Here is a 22,559-nt window from a genome sequence, read left to right on the forward strand (position 1 = left end):
GCAGCCTGTTATAGCTTTCCCACAAATCTATGTAAATTATACATTTTGATTTTTAAAAATTTCATTATTCTAGTATTGGCATTTCTCCATAAAGGAACTAAAAACAGCACAACCATTTATAAAGAGATTAGCAATAGCACTTAGACTTATATACCGCTTCAGAGTGTTTTACAGCCCTCTCCAAGTAGTTTACAGAGTCAGCATACAATCTGGTTCCTCATTTTACTGACCTTGGAAGGACGGAAAGCTGAGTCAACCCTGAGCCAGTGAGACTTGAAATGCTGAACTGGGGCAGACAGCAGAATTAACCTGCAATATTGCATTCTAACCACCGCGCCACCATGGGTAGAAATATGATGTAAGTATAGTTGTAATCCTTCTAAATGAATCAATGGCAAAAGACCTATACAGTGACTTAGGTCAGTTTCCACTTATACAATTAACTTATTCTATAAATCACAACTATAATTAGATCTTTGCAAGTGTTTTAAAAGCCACGCATTTATAATTACAATTCATATTTATGTGTAGCAACTCTTTCCAGGCTCAGCAATATTTTTATACTTGTCAGAAGCTGTCTGTAGTATCTATACATCAGTTGGGTGTATTACATTATGTTGAACATCTCTCTCAAAAATGAGTCATAATAATAATACGAACCATGATCTTTATTTTTTTACAGTTAAATAGGAAATGCAGTAAGAATCCCCTCAAAAAATAGACAAGAAAACTAGTTTAGAGCACACATTATTACCCAAGGTAAAATGCCTTGTGTGGCACTGTAGAAACCCTTTTAGATATTTAAATATTCTTTAATAAAGATAATTTACAGAAAGGTCAATACAGCTACAAATTATTTAAAATCCATGATTTTAATAGAGCAGCTGTTGATCAACTGCTACTTCTGTAAAAGACAGAAGAATAACTACAGAACAGCATTTCCAAAACAACCTCCTCTTCTCTAACTATACCAAGAATTGATCATTAGTCTGACAGTATTATTCTAGGGCTTTTTAAAGATTTTAGCTACCTAAAGTAGGCATGCTGCTTCTACCAAATTACATCCAAATGCTGCATGAAAGGACTTGTATAAAAAAAAAATATCTCCCTTCTATCCACTCCAGTATCTGCTACAAAATGCCCCAGTTCTCTAGTGCAAATTTGCTGCAGACAGGAGAGCTGAAGTAGTTGGGGAAAGTTTAATCAACAAATCTTCCAAGCAAACAAATATTACAAGCCTGTATCATCACTTGTTATTTAGTATCAGATTCTATAACCTGCAGTGCAAAATTTTGCCCAGTAAACATAATCTGGGTCATTCTTTTGGCACTTTTCATTGAGCATCAGGAGCTTTCCATAACTTCACCTAATGTGCTGTGTTTCTACCACCTCCCATCCAAGTTGGAGAAAACTGAGTCAAAGCAATTTCTCTAGCCACTTTTATCTAAAAAAAATGGTATACATTATGTCTGGAATTATGAAAAAATGTGAACAGCTATCATAAGTACACGGTAAAACTCTTTGGGGAAGAAGTAGACAAATGTCACAATCTTGATTACAAATTGTTTATAAGATTATCAACTTGAATTCATTAAGGGGATTTGGTTCCAGAATGTATGCTACTACAAATGTACACTATGCATACATTAGCCAAAGGTGGAAAAATGCTTCTTTCCAGATGTTATTAAATTATAAATCTAGCTAATGATGGAGGCCAGGAAGTGCATTTTAACAGAACAGAGAGGAGGAAAGGTTCTCCATTCAGCACTAACATGTTCCTCAATTTTCTAAGTCAATGAATAATGTTTTTTCAAAGGCAAAGGATATGTTCATTGGTCACAATGCCCCATTAAGCCTGGCTTAGTGACAAATTTGTCTGCAAGCACCACATGCTCAATGAAAATGAAAATGTAGCTAATAAGTCTTCTGTGACTTGGCTAGTCGAACTTGGTTAGTTTTCCTCTTCACCAGTTTGCCAATCCTGCATTACAGTAAACACTGCCATAATTGTTTTCCTGATTTTCCTGCTACTGCATGTAATATAGAATTGCAGCAAAGGAGAACTGCCCAAACCAAGAAGAGTGTTTTTGTACCAAGCTGGAAATTCATGCATTAAGTTAAGAAGTCTTATTGTTCATATGACACAGAAAGGTTTCCTGATTTATGGGCTGTTTGGTATGGGACTATAATATAGGAAGAGAAGGAACAGCAACATGAGTTGTGAAACGGGCTTTCATATAAACTTCTTCTTTCTTGCTCAGCCCATCGATTTACTACCTTATAACTCTTCTGTTCAATTAAAAGAGAATGTACTGTTTACATGAGCTTATTTTCTCGGACAAAGATGGACAATTTGGAGATCAGCAACATCTGGAATGATACAACTCCCAGCAGGCCCAACTGGAATGCCAAGTTCAGATCAGCAACAGGTTATCTCCTTGCCAAAAGAATTGTGGAAACAGCTAAAATTCTGCAGCTGGCCTTAATCTTGTTTTGCCTACCAGCAGTGATAGTCCTTGCATTAGGACACAAAGAAATTAACAAAGGGCAAATGTCATTAAATTACATGCTTTAGGAACATATAATCCCTATGCAAATCAGCCTGATGGTAAGGCAGGAATAAAAGTATTTTAGGTCCTGTTTGTAAGACCCATTCATTGAGCACAGAATTTGAGCAACAAAGCTCTATGTTTTACCAATTTTTCATGTGCAGAGTTTATATAAATTAAAACAACATATAATCAGCTATCTTGCTCTCACAGCATCTCTACATTTAAGTAGATATGCCAACACAAAAAGACTATTTTACAAATGTTAATATGTACAGAAAGACAGATCAGTCATCATGTTAAGGCGGAGCTAGAAATGTGTGTCCATTTCTGATTTATTGTATAACTGTTTTACAAGTAACACATGAATATGGCTACCTTTAGTAATAACACCTATCTTTGCTTCTTTTTGCCTTTTTCTCCTCTTACTTTAAGTGATATGATAAATCACATTTTCTATAAAGAACATCAGAAAGTATTTTTTTCTGATTCTATTAAAAAAGCTTGCTTGAGAAACCTACTATCCATTGTCAGGAAATAAAACATAGACCAGTTTGATCAGTGTTTCTCAAACTTGGCAATTTGCTGGTTAGGGAATTCTAGGAGTTGAAATCTACACATCTTAAAGTTGTCAAATTTGAGAAACATTGAGTTAGACTATAATGTGCACAAAATCGATGGTTTTTGCAAGACCATTTTTTAGAACAAGAGTTTAGAAGGGTAAAGTATATTCAGCAAATCAATATCCCTGGGAATGATCTGTTATTTCCAAATTTTCCAACATTGCTTAATACAAAATATCTGCTAAAAACAAGGAGAGCATCAAGTTGTCAGTGGTAAGTGTTCCATAAAGTAATAGGAACTAATGGGTAATGATAGAAGTAATATAACCTGTAGTGCATATGTGGCTCATTTTTCCCAGATAGTCGAATAAGTTATTCCAATCAAACAGTTGTTAATTAACCTGAAACAGTGTAAAAAGATGAAGACGTCTCATCCTTTGATTCCTTGTGATTAACACAATAAATTCATTCTAGGAAAATAAAATCTTCAGTAATGGAATACATTGTCATAGTTAAACTAATATAAAAAATTAAAAGCATTCACTGTATTCCATATTTAGTTCTAAAAACCAATAGGAAACCTAGAATTATGCACAACAGATGTAAACAGTATGTTCAGAAAGTAGAGTTTGCCAATGGCTGTTTTTACATCTCTTTTAAAATGTTAATACTCCAAAGGAAGTATGAAATTTAGCCTTGAATTAATAAAGTCTTGTTAATGCAATTGATAGGTCCCCTAGTCAATTCTTCAGGAAGTTAAGAGCTTTAGAAAAGCGAGTGCTCACAGGTTTAGATCAAATCCAAAATGAAGTTTTGAATGACAATGGGTGTTCCTGTATCAAAACCACAAATATCCAGCATCCCTCTGTCATCTGGGTCTGCAACAGTAAAGCCACTGGATGTCATTCCACAAACAATTAACTTGGATGGAATACCCATTCCCTATAAATAGATAAAAAAGAGAGAAATTCTTTTTTCAGAGTATACTTATAAAACAATGAATTATTTATAAAAGCCAAGTCCTAGACTTTTATTACTGAAGTCCACAATCCATATTTTTGTCATCTTCTTACGAAGTGGGAAGTCTTACTTTTTCTCAGTATTTTGCCAAGATTTTTGAACCCAGACGATTACAACTAGGGAGACCTGAATGAGGCAAATGGGGGAAATATACTGACTTTTTCTTAAAAGTATACTTTCTGTCTTATCTGTGATAGTCCTTTTCTTAGTACTGCTCATTCTTGCTGCTTTGTCCTTAAGTAGCATTTTTTGCATCCAATAACAAGCACTGTTCCACTTGTGGATCACTTATGTGAGCCCAGTATACTTCTAGATCAGATCACTAGTGCAGATAGCTAGAAAGCCACAAGCAGTGCTGATTTAACACTAATATAAACAGGACTAAACTAGCATTCACTGAATACAATATTAAAGAAATAACTATATATATGTATATTTCATTCTACTTTTAAGATTATAATTATATTGTTTACCCAAAACAATTCCAGAAAATGGTTCTGTTATAACATAAATCTGGTTCTGTTATAACATAAATCTTCAGAAAGCTGGCAGCTACCTTAAGAAGGAAAAACTTTATAAAGAAACGTTTTTCTTATTTTGCATTATTTAAAGAATATTTACCTCTCTATACTGTCTCAACGCTGTGGCAGGATGAACTTCTCCAGCAAAGGTCTCACTATCCATGAAGATAATAAAAACATCAACTGCTACACCTGTCTTTTGGGCCCAGAGCACTGGAGCAGAACAATTGGTGGCACCCCTTGGAATCTATAAGTAAAAAAAATATTAAGATCCAAACAAGACAGCAAAAATTATATAGCTTTTTAACTTAGCAATGTTTCTGCCTGGGAACTAGCAAAGGGAAGGGGAATTGAAGTTTACATTTAAGATTGCAAATTGTTATATATATATGTTACCGGCAATGTGTGAAAAACTGGCATTTTATAGATTGCTTAGGAAATCTATAGAAAGAGTGATGTCTTTAGACAAAGTATGAAATATCTGTTATTTTAATATGCTATACACTTTCCCTAGGCATTGTATATAATACTCTGCATTATGCAGAATAACAAGCACTATTTAGGCAAAGTATGAAAAGAAAGTCATGAAAAGGGTTAGGATTAGGCTTAATCTTAATCTTTTATTGAAAAGGTTTTATGAAAATGAAAGAAGAAAAATAAAATAAAAAACAAAGTACAGGATTTTCTTATCAAAAAAGAAAAGAAAAAAAGAAAAGAAAAGAAAAGAAAAAAAGACTAGTGTTGACTTGTTTGTTGCAACAAGGAAGGCAAGAATGGCATTTTAGTAGGAATTTTATACTTTGCTGGTTTGCCTTTGGGCATTGCATAGAATGCCTAGAAAATGCATAAAATATTAGGTGTTTCATACTTTGCTATCCCATTTTTGTCATTCTATAGATTTCTTAGACATTCTATAAAATACCTAATTTCACACATTGATGGTAACATATATATTCTACCAGACAATCTGTGACCTATTGGGTCACTGTTTCAGAGATATTTCCTTACCTAGATAAATAGAATGACCATGGATGGGCAAACACTCAATGGGAATGGGAATAACATCTCTCTTTCTGTTGACTTTCCCATTGATTTTCGTTTTTGCAAGCCAGCAGTCAACATTGGAAACCAACCAACCAATCTACCTACCTATCTTCCTTCTTTCCTTATTCCTCCCTCCCTCCCTTTTCCATCCTTTCTCCCTTCCTGATAAGGCTAATAAGTCACTACTGTTGAGTGGGGAAGGGAATAAGAGAGTGCCAGAAGCTGTCAAGGAATGTTGAAAGTGATGATTACATTGTCTCAACAGCACGATGGCAGCAGTACCGAGGCAGCTACAACTTCCCCAAATTTCATTCCCTCTGAGTAAGAAGTCACAGTATTTTGTAACTTAACCCAGTTGAGGTACCTTGGTTGGAAACGTTTTGTCCTATGTTGCATCATATCATTCAACTAAAGATTATAAACATGAGAGTTTGGGTAGTATTTCGATATAGAGAATGATATTTTCCTTGGGAAGTGATCAAATGCCAGCTAAATTGTTTTTTCTCCCATTGAACCAATGTCTCCTGTGATTTGCAATAGCAGTGCAGTTTCAGACAGAAACCTGCACTACTTGTCCATTGAGCCCATCCTCTGGAGATGCCAAACTGACAGACAAATAAAGGTACATAGCAAAGCAGTATTATAGGTAACCCATACAAGTTACAGAATTGCTGTTCACAGAGAAAACTCTCTGGCCTGAGGATTAATTTAGTGGCAACCTTCTTCATCTCCCACACATGCACAGACAAATCCACAGTCCACGCAGCATATAAACATATATGATTCTATGTCTAGGATGGGCAAAGTTTATAGAAGGCTGCATGACATGAAATGGAGAATACTAGTTTGCCCAGCAATATTTTCATGTCCATTCAGATTCCGTATTTTCTTTAAAAAAAAGATTATTACCAAGAGATCTTTCACAAATCCAGTGCTGATTTCCATCCTCTTCTGCATCTACCCTTAATATTTTAATATTACCATTAAAGTTCATCATTGATTTTCCCCTAATTTCTTATGTATTTTATTTCCTTCTATGCTTCCATAAAAAAGAATTACATGTTTAAGACTTAGTAAACACTTTTAATGAAAAATTCATTAAGTGAACTATTCTCATATAAAACTACAGGGTTACTTTAAGAATATTAGGTACCTCAGACATTTTCTGTAATACTTGTGGTAAAGTCATATCCTCAGTCACAGGACAAGGAACTATATCATGGGAAAATGCAACAATGTGGGAATCTTTTTCAGTGCGTGCCACAACCTGGTAAAAACCAAATGATCGAAGGTAAAGATAGAATGTTATTTTCCTGTCTCTTCAAATAAAAAGCATTTCGGTAGCCTAAGCTTTCTGTGGTTTTCAAATGTGAAATAGCTGTTCCCATAAGCCTTTTCTATTCTAATACATTCCTCTTCTAATTCTCCACCATATCCTAGTCCTTTCTCCAAGACTTTCTTAAATTTATTTATTTATTTATTTATTTTTCTTTCTTTCTTTCTTAGGGTACAAGTGCTGAAAATCAGATTACCAAATCTTGCACAATGGTTCCTTCTTGACTTGTAGAACAGGGATTGATGGGATACATCATCTTGGCCAAACACTTATTTTAGTACAGGAGGCATTAATCACTGTAAAAACGCTTTGCTACCTGCTCTAATTTGAGCAACAGGAAAATTATGTATTGTAGACAAGTGATGTGACAAGACTGAGTAGTAAGGCTACTGTCCAGCTATTAAGTCACTCAAATTCTAAACACACAGAGACATTTGGGAGACATCAGAAGAAATACATCCTTGTATACGTTTGGAAAATGTTGACCATGTTATCCAAAAATAAAAAGGATAAATAAAACAGAAGTTTGATTTATATTTGAAGAAATAAGTGGAATTGGAATTAATATCTATGTAGATTTTACATGGGTAGGTTTGTCACAGTTTTGTTTTAAAATCATATTATAATGAGGCAGGTATTCTAGGTTTTACCAAATTACAATCTATTCAATCTTGGAACAATGCCATCATATCCCAAAGTTTGGGACCAAAAAAATATCATAAAAATGAGACGTTTCTTACCATGCACATTGCTGCAGCAATGGTACTAGCATTCAGCACACTACCAAAAACCTTTTGCAACATAGAATCACTAACATCAACTGCAACTAAGATACGCTTTCCCATTGGTTCTAATGCCTAAGAAAGAGGCAATGAAGGGAAAGAAGTCAGAACACGTTTTTTAACATTTTTTTTAATTAAATGACTTTTTATAGCTGTGACACTAGAAACTAGTACTTCTAGCTGATGACAAAAATAATATAATACAGATATATGAGAAGAGGGTACTAATCTACCACTACTACCTTTCCCCAAATGTAGGAATATAGCTGAGGCAATCAAGCACAGCATAATTTGTAGACTAAATCTCCATGAGTCTTAAACAGGGGGGGAAAGGAAGACTACAGCCTAGATTGTTATAGACTGCTCATAAGAATAGTGAAAAACAAAAATCCTAGGAACATTTATCATTCTGCTTTTAGCCTTTATTGTCAAAATCCAAATTTTCCTAAAGAGATATTGCTTAAATGCTTCAGACTGATACTGAAAGTATTCATAACAATTACCTTGAAGGACTTGTAAAATGAAGTATCTAGAGCTTCCAAGATGTCCTTCTCTGGTTGCCAGCGTAGTTTTCCCCGATAACCACGCTCTCCTTTATAGTTTTCTAATGCAACCAAAATATGGAATGGGTGTATTTGAGCCTAAAGAGTTTTGGAAAACAGACTCAAAATGTTAATTTCTCCCAGTGATAATTTCTATTAATTAAGTATGCTATAAGATCAACAATTCTGGAATAGAACATTATATTTATTTAAGTATTCTGGATATAGAGTGCAATACAACTTTTTAACATGTTTTTCAGAGTATTATTGTTAGAAATAACTGCTACAGTATCCATTAGATTTTATTTTCCCTTCTTCTAAACAAGATTTAAAACAAATTTCAGCTATTAATTCAACTGCTTATTTTGTTGGTTTATAGAAAAATTCAAATTTATATGGTGACCTCACAAATTTGGTTTGGTAACCAGAACAGTACTTTTTTATTCTCTTTGCCTTCTGTAAACCTATCTACACAAGAAGAGAAATCCTTTCATATGAAGTTCACAGCCAAGGTTCCAGACAATGGATATTTTTGTGCAGTATTTTTTGTAATTTTCACTTTTTTCAGCAAAACGATTCTCCTATTTTAACAGTAGAGAAAATGTTCAAAAGGTTACTGACTTAAAGAATACCTTCATAAAAAAGAAAGATTATGAGCATATTTAAAAATCTTGTACAGGTAGTCCTTGACTTACAACCATTCATTTAGTGACCATTTGAAGTTACGTTACTGAAAAAAAGTGACTTATGACCATTTTTCACATTTACGACCACTGAAGCATCCCTGTGGTCACATGATCCAAATTCAGATGCTTGGCAACTGGCATGTATTCTTGATGGTTACAATGTCCCGGGATCATGTGATCACCTTTTGTGACTTTGTATCCTTTTTGACAAGTCAAATCAACGGGGAAGCCAGATTCACTTCATAACCATGTAACTTACTTAAAACTGCAGTGATTCACTTAACAACAGTGGCAAGAAAGGTTGTAAAATGGGGAAAAGCTCACTTAACAACTATCTTGCTTGGCAATGGAAATTCTGGGCTCAATTGTGGTCATATGTTGAGGACTTCTGGTATCTTCCTTCATCAATTAGAGTTGCCAAGTTCCACTGAAACCAATCCCAAATAAATCAATGTGACACAGGTAATTTTTCAATAAATGAGATCAAGATCAAAACTATTAAGTGCTGATTAGTTAATCCACTTAGTTTCGCAAAGAGGTTTAAGACATCAGGAAACTGCAAGTTCTAGTCCTGCCTTATATAGAAAGCCAGCGGGCTGATTTTGGGCTGGTTGCTCTCAGCCCAAAGAAGACAAACCACTCCTGAGAATCTTGATAAGAAAACTGCAGAGATATGTCTTGGCATCAGCATGGGTCAGGAATGATTTGGAGGCACACATTCATAGACACCCAACCCTCTTTAATTACCTGTAAAATAATTCACCCCGCCTGTAAAAGAGTAATAGCTTTATTTGTTAGGCACATAAAATTAGGCAAAATTAGACACTGAATAAAATGCAAATTCATACAATATTATACTATAACTCAATTAAACTAAAAGGTCCATAACATATAACATTATCCTCTTTCATATAAAATTGGAAAATAAATAATAGTTATTAGTTTTAAAGCAATTTCCTAGAATCTTATGAAAAAGATTTTAGTGTTTTTTTTTAAAGTAACTAGAATCCAAGTGTAATCCTGGTAGCAGTCTATTCCAAAAAGAAAAAAGAAATAGAAAAAAACTGGAGACAAATAAAAAAAGCTCCAAACCCAGACCTGACAATCTTGACCAGGATGTGGCTATTCCAGTATGTGGTCGAAACAAATAACTCCAACCCAATAAATTTGGTCAAGAACACAGATAAAAGAATCACCAGCAGATCTTTCCAAAAAGTAGATATACAAGTAGCCCTCAACTTACCGTATATACTCGAGTATAAGTCGACCCGAATATAAGCCGAGGCACCTAATTTTACACAAAAAAACTGGGAAAACTTATTGACTCGAGTATAAGCCGAGGGTGGGAAATGCAGCAGCTACTGGTAAATTTCAAAAATAAAAATAATTAATTTGGGAAACGATCTCACTATCATGAAAGGTTTAATTGATTCACTAACCCAAAAGAAGAAGATGATGATGACAGCGGGAGGCAGGAGTCACTCTCTTCCCCCTCGGAGGCCCCTGAGTCAGGAGTCACTACCGCCGGCGCGCCCCAGTCCGCCGCCTGGGAAGGGAAAGGCAAAGCGCTTTTGCCTTTCCCTTCCCGGGTTGGCTGTTGGGAGTCGCTGCCGCCGGAGGCGCGACTCCACACCATTTTTTTCAGAGGGAATCTGACTCGAGTATAAGCGAGGGGGTTTTTTTCAGCACAAAAATTGGGCTGAAAAACTAGGCTTATACTCGAGTATATACAGTAACTGTTCAAAGTTACAATGGCACCGAAAAAGTGATTTATGACTTTTTTTCCGCACTTACAACCATTGCAGCACCCCTGTGGTCACACGATCAAAATTTGAATACTTGACAACTGACTCGTATTTATGACAGTTGCAGTAACCCAGGGTCATGTGATCAATTTTTGCAACCTTCTGACAAGCAAAGTCTATGGGGAAGTCAGATTCACTTAACAACCATGTTACTAATTTAACTGCATTGATTCACTTGACAACAGTGGCAAGAAAGTTCGTAAAATGGGGCAAAATTCATTTAAAAAATGTTTCATTTAGCAACAAAAATGTTGTTCTCAATTATGCTTGTACGTTGAGGACTACCCTGTATACAGGTCATCCTTTATGAACTCTATCAATTGATACTATTATCTTTATTTAATTCCTAACCATTCTAACAACTAGCAATGGAAAGAATAAAAGCAAAAAAGAAAAGAAATGTCCATAATAGTACAAACAACATTCTTGACAAAAATCAAAAGGCATAATGAAATCCTGTGTTATCTAGCTAATGACACATGTATAACACAACAGATTCTGTAAACATTTATCAAATGCAAGCAACAGAATTCAAAACTTCCACCCACATACACAAATGCAAAGTAAGAAGTAAGAAAACTGTTGATGGATATCTGGACACAACTTGTTTTAAGCATATTCTAGATCAGCCTTTCTTACATGGCATACCATAGAACCATAAGATTTCACAAGACATTGTGATTGAAAATTTAAAATAAAACTTTTTTTCAGCTTTGCGTACTATGTAATACTAGCAGTCATACCGTGTTTCTCCAACAATACGGCCTCCACCAATAGGAAGCCCCAGCATGATTTATTGGCATAAAATCAAATTAAGCCCCTCCCCCCAAATTAAGGCCCATATTAAACATGCGAAATGGGGGGGGAATGGCGGGGGGGGGCTTGCCATTAGGAAGTACTTTGTTGCATGCCCGGATATGGTGCTGCCTGCGTTGGTGGAGCACTTCATATCGGGAGACCTTCCGCCACCGTTGCTTTCCCTTCTCCCTTGCTGCCATAGCGTTACAGCAACGCCGCGGCGTTTGGCGCAGCCACGTGCAGCCAGTCAGGGCTCCTCCCTGCAACCGGAGCCCTGAGGAGACACTTGGCTTCAGGCGCTCCTGTGGCCGCCTTCCCTTTGCCTTCGAAGGTAAAGTGAATTATTTTAAAAACCTCCGCTCATCCTATCAGGGCCGTGCGAGCTGAGCAGAGCCGGGAAAGCAAGCCGCGGGTGTTTCCTGGTTCTGCCCAGCCCGTACGGCTCTGCCGCGCCCTGGCGGGATGAGCGGAGGTTTTTAAAATAATTCACTTTACCTTCAAGGCAAAGGGAAGGCGGCCACAGGAGCGCCTGAAGCCAAGTATACCAACAACAAAAGGCAAATCCTCAAGGTGGGCTGGAGGGAGGTGGCTACGTGCCCCCCGGGCTGCTTCAATGCAAGGTCCTGACTTGCAGCATCCTGCCGTTGCCGCCGCGTCCTTTTCGCCGCCGCCTCCTCCCTCTCCGACTGCGAAACTCGTGTGCTTCACCAAACGCTCCGAGCGAGGCGAGCTCTTTCATACATAGAGAGAGGGAAAGACGCCGGCGTGCTCCGAGAGGCTGGCTCTTTTCTCTAGCCGAGGCTGACAGGAAGTGCCTCCAGGGCCGTGGCAGGCAAGCCGCAGGTGTTTCCTGGTTCTCCCAGCACGCACGGCTCTGCCATGGCCCTGGCGGGATGAGCGGAGGACCCGGCGGGGAGGCACTCATTGCCTTGGTGACATTTCGGGTGCCTCCGCCGCCTCCTCGCCCATCGCAGGTGGCGGTGGCGGCGGCAAGTGGCGGCGCTTCGCTGAGGGAAAAAGAAGACAACGCAGCCACCTTGCTTGCTTTCCCACCTGCCCGCCCCAGATGGCCTCAGGAGCGGCGGCAGTGGCAGCAGGCGCGCACACTCCTGCCGGCGAAGGGAGGAGAGGCGAGGAAAGAGAAGGGAGTGCGGCAGCAGCGGCTGTCACAGTATCGCCTCATAGCGGGCAAGGCTGGCAAGCTGAGGTGGCCACACCAGAGAGCGTCACTGCCGACCCTTTTCTCTAGCCGATTCTGACTGAATCTCTATCCCGCTCCTTTATCCTCACGACGGGTCGGCAGTGACGCTCTCTGGTGCGGCCACCTCAGCTTGCCAGCCTTGCCTGTGGCCGCCTTCCCTTTGCCTTCGAAGGTAAAGTGAATTATTTTAAAAACCTCCGCTCATCCCGCCAGGGCCGCGGCAGAGCCGTACGGGCTGGGCAGAACCAGGAAACACCCGCGGCTTGCTTTCCCGGCTCTGCTCAGCTCGCACAGCCCTGATAGGATGAGCGGAGGTTTTAAAATAATTCACTTTACCATCGAAGGCAAAGGGAAGGCGGCCACAGGAGCGCCTGAAGCCAAGTGTCTCCTCAGGGCTCCGGTTGCAGGGAGGAGCCCTGACTGGCTGCACGTGGCTGCGCCAAACGCCGCGGCGTTGCTGTAACGCCACGGCAGCAAGGGAGAAGGGAAATTAACGGTGGCGGAAGGTCTCCCGAACATCCAAGCTGTCGCCGCCCGCCCACCCGAGGATGCAAGGGGGGAAAGTCACCCCGAAAAGACGGCCTAGCCGGTTTTTCGGGGGTCAAAAAAAAATAAGGCCCGGCCTTATTATGTGAGAAACACGGTAGTAGTTGAAATTTTTACACAGTGGATCTCAGCTTTTTAAATATTGTATTTAATTTTATACCAATTTTCCTAATATAAACAGCATTAAGTACAATCTATTTACAATATTCATTTTTTAAAAAAATCTACCAGAGCTATCTTTAGAAAAATTAAATCCTATTTTGTCTTAAGCAAATTCCAAAGTTAGTTTGTCTTGTAAGTTTTTCAAATCTATGAAAGGGGAAGGGGAGATTAATTTCAACAAAAGTTAAGTTAAACCCAACCAGATTTTCTTCCAAGGAGGGGGGAAAAAGTCATTTTTGTTTCAAATAGGGAAAAGAACTACTCTTACACATATCATTTTTCATAATCATCTTGTAGATTAGAAATTTGGATAAAATTATAAAAATGTGGAATATTTTAAAAGGAAAAACTGAAGTTTCCTCTGCCCACATTACTGACTTGCATTAGAGCTACCGTGTTTCTCCAACAATACGCCCCCCCCCCACCAATAGGAAGGCCCAGCACTGCTTTGTGCGCATGTAGTTAAATTAAGCCCTGCCCCCAAATTTGGGCCTATTTAACACAAGGTGAGGAGACATGGGGGGGGGGGGCTTGCTTAGCCTAGGAATCCAGCCTTAAGTCCTTCTCCTCTTCCCAGGAACGCATCTGGTACTATTTATTTTATTTGCAGGAAAATATTAACGCCAAAGTCTCCCAACTCCTTGACGCGTTTTAGTCTACTGATGCCCCACAGCCCTGTTTCTCTTCCGGATCACCAGCCCACTTTCCCCTGCAAGGGCACCACAAAATGTGCCACCTCAGTCGGGCGACCCGGGGGCTCTTGCGCAGGAAAGACAGGCTGCACCAAGAGGCAGATGCCTCCACTTTCCCATTTGCACAAAGGGCACCAGCTTCCCCCTCCCCCGCCGCAGCCACAGCAAGGGGGTGGGAGCTGACATTAAAACAGACTCCATCCATGTCCCTTTGGGCAGCCAGAGCAGGACTTGGCAGAGATGCCTCTGGCAGGACCGCAGAGGAGAGAGCTGCCCAGCCTGCTGCTCGTACGCCTGCGCATGAGCGGGCGCAGCAGCAGCCCAGCCTGCGCGCGGCCCACCCCTCTCAGGGACAAGCTCACCTCCCCCACTCGGCCTGGCTTCTAGGACCACTGCCAGCTGCTCTTACTTTACGCAGCAGCAGCACCTCCTCCTGCTGGCTGCGCCTTGCAAGCCAAAAGTGCAGCCCGGCGGCACCCATGCGGGGCTGTGTGCTTTCACCCCAGCATCCAGCAGAGCCAGAATCCGCTGCCTGCCATGCAAACCCCAATGAGCAGCCTCGCTTGCGCTCGAGGGAAGAGGAGCTGGCGGAGCGCCAGCCGCGGCGGGAGCGCTGGAAGGGCCTAATTGCCTTTGTCTCTCGCACAGCAGCAGGAAGCCAGGCATTGCCTTTAAGTGACCCAGCAGTCTTCGCTCCCCACCCTTCTCGAGCAGGGCAGGTTAAGAAAGCAGCCTCCCGAGTAACGGTTCCGAGCGCTGCAGCTTGATCCGAGCTCGAGCATGTCCACACGGCATGCCGAATTCAGTGCTTAATGGAGCTCTGCGGGTTCACCAATGTGCTGGACTGAGAACTACCTGCACAGGCTGAACTGGCATGATGCTCAGGGTGGAAAGCAGTTAGCTGCGTGGGTGTCGCAGAAACACGGCCATTCACTGATAAGGGTGTAAATACACACACACGCACACAATCACCACCGCACCACATGCACAGTAACCTACCACACCACACACCCTAGTTTGCAAATATGGCCCTTGATTTTCAGGGCTAGGCGAGGCACGTGGGGGGAAAAACTAAGGCACCCTCGAAAAGACAGCCTAGCTGTTTGTTTCGAGGGTTAAACAAAAAATAAAGCCCAGCTTTATTTTCTGAGAAACACGGTAGTACCTTGTAGTAGAGGGGAAGCCAAAAAAAAAGAATGCATTAATGAGTTTGCCAAAATACATCCACAGAAAAAAATATCAAAAAAATGTTAACAATTATTGTTGGATTATTATATCTACAATTTACGGATCATGTTAATGTATTATGAACTGTAAACACAATAATTTTTATGCAAGGAAGTTCCCTCACACCTGACAATTCAAGGCTTTCTCCAGTATCAAAATATTAAAAAACATTGCTCTAGACTAAGTCACATTGAGTTCTGGCAACTATTACTCACAGATAAATTTCCACAGTTTGATGCTATGTTGGGGACATCTCTGTTCCAATTGACTTATCCTACATGTGCTGGGACCACAACTGGGGAAGAAATTTGAATTGAAGTGTTCTCCCCCACTTCTGTTTAAAAGCTAGATATGAGTTAATAGAGGTCTTTATGCTGGGAATGCAAAGAAACCTAGCAATACTTTGTTCTGTAACTTACTGTACTTAATTTCAGTTATTTCTAAGATAAGTATACTAAACCCAGTCAGTATGCTATAGCCTCACTTTGTTACTTCCCTCCGTACATATCAGCTGAGTGATTGCAATGGAGAACATCTTTAACCAGGAAGACTGTCTACTAATCAATAATTCTAATATTCCCAATTCTTGATCCTTGTCTACGAGGATGAAGAATCTGGAAATTTAGAATTATTGATTAGTGGACAGTCAACATTTAATTTTTTCAATTAAGAGAAGTCCAAAACTGATTAAAACATTTATTATTTTTCTACACAAGACAAGTATTTTTCTAACACTACTTAAAATAGTCTTTATCCCTAAATATATGGTGCAAATAGTGAATCTTTCTCTCGTTTGACTTTGTATTCCCTTTGTAAGTCCAACCCCTTGCTCATCATTAACTATCTGTATTTGGGATACCCTATAGTAAGTAGTTTTATTTCTTAGGCATTTATACAATGATATATTACAATGAAGCTTAATTTTCAATACTGGTTTCTATTAAAAGATGAACTAATAGGATATTGCTAGAATACAATACACATAAAAAATCCTTACCTTTTTAAGAAGTTTTTCATTTTTTAGTTTTTCACAAACCATTGCTACCTCTGAGCTTCCTGGTTCAAGAACAAAATTTGCTGTCATTTTCCCCAGGTTCTTCAATATTGCTGTTACAGGCATGTTCTGTAGCAGTGCTTTCCATACCTTGTACAAAATGAAGTTCAAAGATAAGGAAAAGGCAGTGTTTAAAGAAAAACACATACTCAGTATAAATATGTATACTGTACAGGAATCATGTAAATGTATTTATTCATTCATTCGCAACATTTCTACAACATCTACCTCATCTATGTAACTCTGGGCAGCTCACAATAAAAACATGTCACAAAATATAAAAGCATAAATAAGAAACAAAGTTAAAACTAGAGAAGTCTCTCTTCCCACAAGGCAAAATTATTTTAACCAGCAGGATCCCCCCAATATGCCCTCCCACCTGACCAAGTTGAATGGGACGATATAATTTGGACAAGCAAGATAGTTCCTCAGGTAACCTGGTCCCATGCCGTGAAGAATACATGTAAAACTAATACATGTAAAAATTGTTAAAAATGCTATAAAAACAGAGGAGTGATAACGTGCAGAAAGCAACATTATATAGTGTGATTCAAAGTATTAATGTTTCTCTAATTTCCTTACCTCTTTAGATTTCAAATGACTTGTCAGGAGGTGTTCTCTAACTAAACTATGCTCTTCTATCAAATGAATCACTTCCAGTTCATCCGTTGTATGCTTTACCCTCTCCACTGCTTCCAAATACTTCAACACTTTTTCAGCCTCAGCAGAAAGTCTGCTCTCTTTATATGTCTCTTGGACTTCCTTCCATCCCTTCATTACATACTTAGTGACAATGGCCAGGCCTGTTGAAATACAGTAAGTTTTATTTCTAATTTAGAACATATTTTAAAAAGAAATATAAACTCCAAAATAATGTAAAGTTATCAAATATTAGGCTGGAAAGTGTATTTATTTTGTATTTGGTATTCTCTGGCATCTTAGCAAAACTAGCAATTTATTTATGTTACCTTTATATATAAATAGTGGAATGTAGCGTAAAAGCAAAAAGAATAAATACAGAAGTGTTACTATTTAAATACATGCGGACACATAAAATGCCTTTTTCACAATTTACTCATCTGACCCTCAGTCTTTAGGATTGTTGATTATGGGCATTCTTTCTGCTATAATTCTTCTATTGCTTTTCTATTTGTAGCAGTAACAAAAATTACTTCTAGAAACCTCTCAAGGTTTTGATTTTAAAAAATTTAAAACTATTACATATTTTCCCCATTATAAAATAAAGAAATACAGCTTGTCTGTGACCATAATTAAACCCAAAATTTCTGTTGCTAAACAAAAGTTGTTTTGCCCCATTTTATAATCTTTCTTGCCAGTTGTTTCACAAATCGCTACAGTTGTTAAGTTATTAACACAGTTGTAAAATGAATCTGGCTTCCCCATTAACTCCACTTGTCAGGTCACAAAAGCTCATCATGACCCCGGAACACTGAAACTGTCATAAATATCAGTCGGTTGGTCAAGGGTCTGAATCACATGATAATGGAGATGCTGCAATTGTCATTGAGTGTGAAAAATGATTGTAAGTCAATTTTTCAGTGTCGTAATTTCAAATGGTAACTAAACAGTTGTAAGTTGAGGACTACCTATAAATTAATAAATGTTTTTTAAGTGAATGTTACGTATTCTTTCCAATATTTAACACTTTTTATATGTCAAGTTGATTTCTCTCCCAATTAGAGTCATGGCTTACTTTACAGAATTACAGTTCTATTTCTCACTTCTCCATCTCTCTTGAACAAACATACAGGCAAAAGCAAAACGTTTCCAAATTACTTACTCCAAACCATCCGTTGATTCAGAAAATTTACTTGTTTGTTATTACCTTCATTTGCAGGCTTTAGATGCGATAACCTGAGAAGATCTTTATGGCACCAGCCATTTTTCTTCTTGTATGCTGTCACTGCTAAAGCAATAGCCATGTCATTCTTTCCATTGTACCAAACTGAAACAGCTTTTCTCAGGGCACGGCCCCACATGCCACAATTCATGCCTTCCTTCAGATCCTTTTTAAACTGGATGAAAGTGAAGAGATGGGTTGGTATATGACAAATTTCAGGGACAGCCTTATAAGCTTCTTGTTTGGTTTTGGCATCAGAACATTGTGAACAAATGGCAAGTGCAAACAATACTGGATCCTGTTTGGCTGCTCTACCTTCCTGGCTGAACGTCTTTATTTCTTGTACTGCTTCATAACCTTTGCCATCTTCAATAAGCCTCAAAAGAGCATCTACACTTTCAAAGCTCAGTTTTTGTTCCTTGACATAGAAAGCACCTCCTTCAGAACCAAAACACAAGAAACGGCGCAGTCTAGTCATGTCTGTAACTTGCCACCCGCATTCATCTTCAGAGTTTGATAGCTGGTTTTCATTGCAGGGCTGCATTTGACTTGCTCCTTCGTCCATTGCTTCTCAGTATAAAGAAGTCTCCTGAAGAAACACAATAAAATTATTTAAGCTATCTCGAATCTTGACTTTATGGCCAGCTTTATTAAGACAATTACTCAAAACATTTCTTTCAAAATAAATTGGGCAACATTTTAGGAAAAAGGTGTTCAAACTTCAACTAAAACCTTCAGAATGAGAATCTGTTACATGCAAAATATACTAGATACAGTAAGTATAAGAGATTATCTTAATTTCCAAATAAATATTCATTGACATGATTCTACAAAAAAATCCCTAAATGAACCAATTTTCTTTATATAATGCTAGTGAGTTAATATTTTAATTTTTTCTTCAATCCCAGATAAGGTTTTATAACCCAGAAAGGACAATGGATTCAGTTGAATAAAAATAATATTTTGAACTTTTGGAGCCTTGGTGGTGCAGTGGTTAGAGTGCAGTACTGCAAGCTACTCCCACTGCAATTTGGCAGATTGAATCCCACCAGGCTCCAGGTTGACTCAGCCTTCCATCCTTCCGAGGTGGGTAAAATGATGGCCCAAATTGTTGGGGGCAGTATGCTGACTCTGTAAACCACTTTGAGAGGGCTGTAAAGCACTATAAAGCAGTATATAAGTCTAAGTGCTATTGCTAATATCATAATTTCTTATGTATCCTATGGTGGTCTATGTAATTAGAAGCTTTTCTGCCATTATAAACATAATCAGTGTACTTGCATCCAGAGACCAATATATTTAGGTAACTATATGAAATCCATGCCTCCAAATGCATTTCTAGTAAGCAATCAAGATTTGATAATTTTAAGTTGCAATTTCTAGAAATGATTAATTTGATGTAATATCTTCTGGTGTACTAAGAATCCTATCATTACTTTTAATTTCTGAATTTAATAAACTATTTTGCCAAGTTTTTTCCCTTAAGTAATATATTATTTTAAAATAATAATATGCCTATTTAATTTACATTACAAAACAATAATTCTGATTGTCAACATGTAATTATTGCTTCAATTAAATTAAATGCAATATCCTGTCTGAAATATGTTCTTAGAATGTACAATATTGTTTTTTAAAATGTTATGTAAATGTGCAAATGAAATTCCACACAAATATACATTTTATTATTTGAAATTGAAAAACCAATTCCTCACAACAGAATAAAACATTTTGAGCAGTAAAATTTTAGCACAATTTCTAAATTAAAAAGGCACTCTCAAGAGCAACAAAAAATAATATAATCAGACGTGCAATTTGAATAAATGATGTAATTGTTTATAAAATTTCTAACTAGTTTTCAGTGAGGAAACCACCTGAAATTGGAAATACCATGAATTAAAACAAATATTTCCTTATTAAAAAATAAAATCATTTAAACATTGCCCAGAATTCAATATAAGATTGGCAGATTATTTTACATAAATATAGTTCAGAACTAAATACATTTTGTGCCAAATCTTCACAGAGAAAAGAGGTATGGGTGCAGGATACAATACATTGCAGTTTTTCATTTGTACCCCACCCATTTTCCAATTCGTTCAAAGTGTTGTATCTTAGTTTATTCAATGTTGTCTTGGATAGTAATGCTGTGGAAGAAATTGAACAAAAATAGCAATTTATTCTATCACACTCAACACATTCCACAGTTGAGCTCCAATTCAAGTGTAACATTTTCTGTGATGGTTTGGGCTAAATAACCTTTGTGACAGATTGTTCAGGCCGAAATCTGATATAGCAAAGAATGCCACTGAAGATAGAATGCATGTTTTTACTCAATGTATTCAGGTAATTACAGGTAGTTCTCCATTTACAGCAGTTCATTTAGTGACAGTTCGAAGTTACAATGACATTGAAAATAGTGACTTATGACCATTTATCACATTGCAGCATCTCCATGATCAAGTGGTTTATATCCGGATGCAACTGACTCACATTTATGATAGTTGCAGTGTTCCAGGGCCATGTGCTTTCCTTTTGCAGCCTTCTAACAAGCAAAGTCAATGGGGAAACCAGATTCACTTAACAAATGTGACAAGAATAGTCGTAAAATGGGGCAAAACTCACGTAATAAATTTCTTACTTAGCAAGATAAAATGTTGGGCCAAATTGTGGACTACTTGTACAATATAGTTCCTTGTGGGATTATGGTACAGAACGTTTCCCACAGCTCTCTATTGAGCAGCCAATCAATCATCTACCAACCCATTTAGATCTTGCAAAACCTCTCCACAATCATTCATCAGACAGCATGCTTATGTTTTTTATTCATTCATATTACTAAGAGATGCACATTCCTCAAGACACCAAGTTGCAGAGTTGCTTCTATTGCTTTCCTGCATTCCTGTTCAATTACATTACTCCTATTCAGGATGTCTCAGGTGGATGACTCAAGCAATCCCGAAGCTTATAGCACAGGTAGTCTTCAACTTACAACCACAATTGAGCCCAAAATTTAGGTTGCTTATTTGTTAAGTGAGTTTTGCCCCATTTTACCACCTTTCTTGCTGCAGTTGTTAAGTGAACCATTGCAACTTTAAGTAACACGGTTGCTAAGTGAGTCTGTCTCTCCCCTGACTTTGCTTGTTTAGAAGATCGCAAAAGATGACCACCTGATCCCAGGACACTACAACCATCATAAATGAGCCAGTTGCCAAGCAGCTGAACTTTGATCAGGCGACCATGGGGGGGGGGGGGGCAGGGAATGCTGCAATAGTCGCAAATCTGAACAATGGTCCTAAGTTATAAGAGCTGTGGTGGCGCACTGGTTAGAATGCAGTACTACAGGCTAACTCTGCTGACTACCAGCTGCTACCAGTTCAGCATTTCGATTCCCACTGGCTCAAGGCTGACTCAGCCTTCCATCCTTCCAAGATCAATAAAATGAGAACCCAGAATGTTGGGGGCAATAGCTTGCCTCTGTAAACCTCTCAGAGAAGGGCTGTAAAGCAGGGTGTCCAACCTTAGCAACTTTAAGCTTGGCAGACTTCAACTCCCAGAATTCCCCAGCCTTCTGGGAGTTGAAGTCCGCCAGGCTTAAAGTTGCTAAGGTTGGACATCCCTCCTGTAAAGCACTGTGGAGCTACGCGCTAGTGCTAAAGTCACTTTTTTCAGTGACGTTGTAACTTCGGAGTCAACTAAATCGAATGTTGTAAATCGAGGACTACCCACATCGTTTACTTGCTCCCCCCCCGCCCCCGAGATAGCTCCGATTGGCCAATCCATTAACAATCCCCTGCATTTCCTCGGCTAAATACTACGAGGCCGGCGTGAAATGTGAACGGCTGACAAAGAGAGAGGGAGAAAGAAAGGCAAGCGGGCTCGCTTCGTCGGCGCTCCCAGGCCCCGGTCTGGAGCTTTTTTCCTGGAACGCAGGAGAGCGGTTCCAAATCGGACCGAGACGGCCCGCGCCGCTTGGCAGCCTTTAAACGAGGGTTGTTGGGTAGCATTGTCTGCACAGGCAAAACCATACCTCTCTGCGTGTAACTGCGGCAGCCTCGAGGCTTTCGGGAGGCCAACGAAAGGAAAGGGTCAGGTTTCTCCTCAAGCGCTCTCTCCCGGGTCACTCCTCCTCACCCCGCCAAGACCGCCTGACAACTTCCCTCACGTAGT

The 22,559-nt window shown here is 38.8% G+C and overlaps 1 protein-coding gene across 3 annotated transcripts; it reads right to left on the reverse strand.

Annotated features, from left to right (window-relative positions):
* Positions 1–647: 647 nt before the first annotated feature.
* Positions 648–22,557, reverse strand: RO60 (Ro60, Y RNA binding protein). Of its 3 annotated transcripts, XM_026669291.2 has the most exons (9): positions 22,420–22,557; positions 18,375–18,978; positions 17,111–17,331; positions 16,472–16,618; positions 8,319–8,456; positions 7,774–7,890; positions 6,851–6,964; positions 4,754–4,900; positions 648–4,054 (listed from the first exon to the last, which is right to left on the reverse strand). In XM_026669291.2, exons 2-9 carry the CDS (start codon positions 18,952–18,954, stop codon positions 3,902–3,904), a joined length of 1,617 nt encoding a protein of 538 aa, XP_026525076.2. In that variant the 5' UTR covers positions 18,955–18,978; positions 22,420–22,557; the 3' UTR covers positions 648–3,901. The 3 variants fall into 3 exon arrangements, with proteins under 3 accessions (XP_026525076.2, XP_087816956.1, XP_087816955.1); XM_087960830.1 differs by lacking the exon at positions 17,111–17,331; XM_087960829.1 differs by lacking the exon at positions 7,774–7,890.
* Between the last annotated feature and the right edge of the window lie 2 nt (positions 22,558–22,559).

This window comes from Notechis scutatus, chromosome 3 (genome assembly GCF_049901735.1).
Source record: "Notechis scutatus isolate UNSWTSFEM ecotype Mainland chromosome 3, rNotScu1.2, whole genome shotgun sequence".
In the NCBI taxonomy this organism is placed as follows: domain Eukaryota; kingdom Metazoa; phylum Chordata; class Lepidosauria; order Squamata; family Elapidae; genus Notechis; species Notechis scutatus.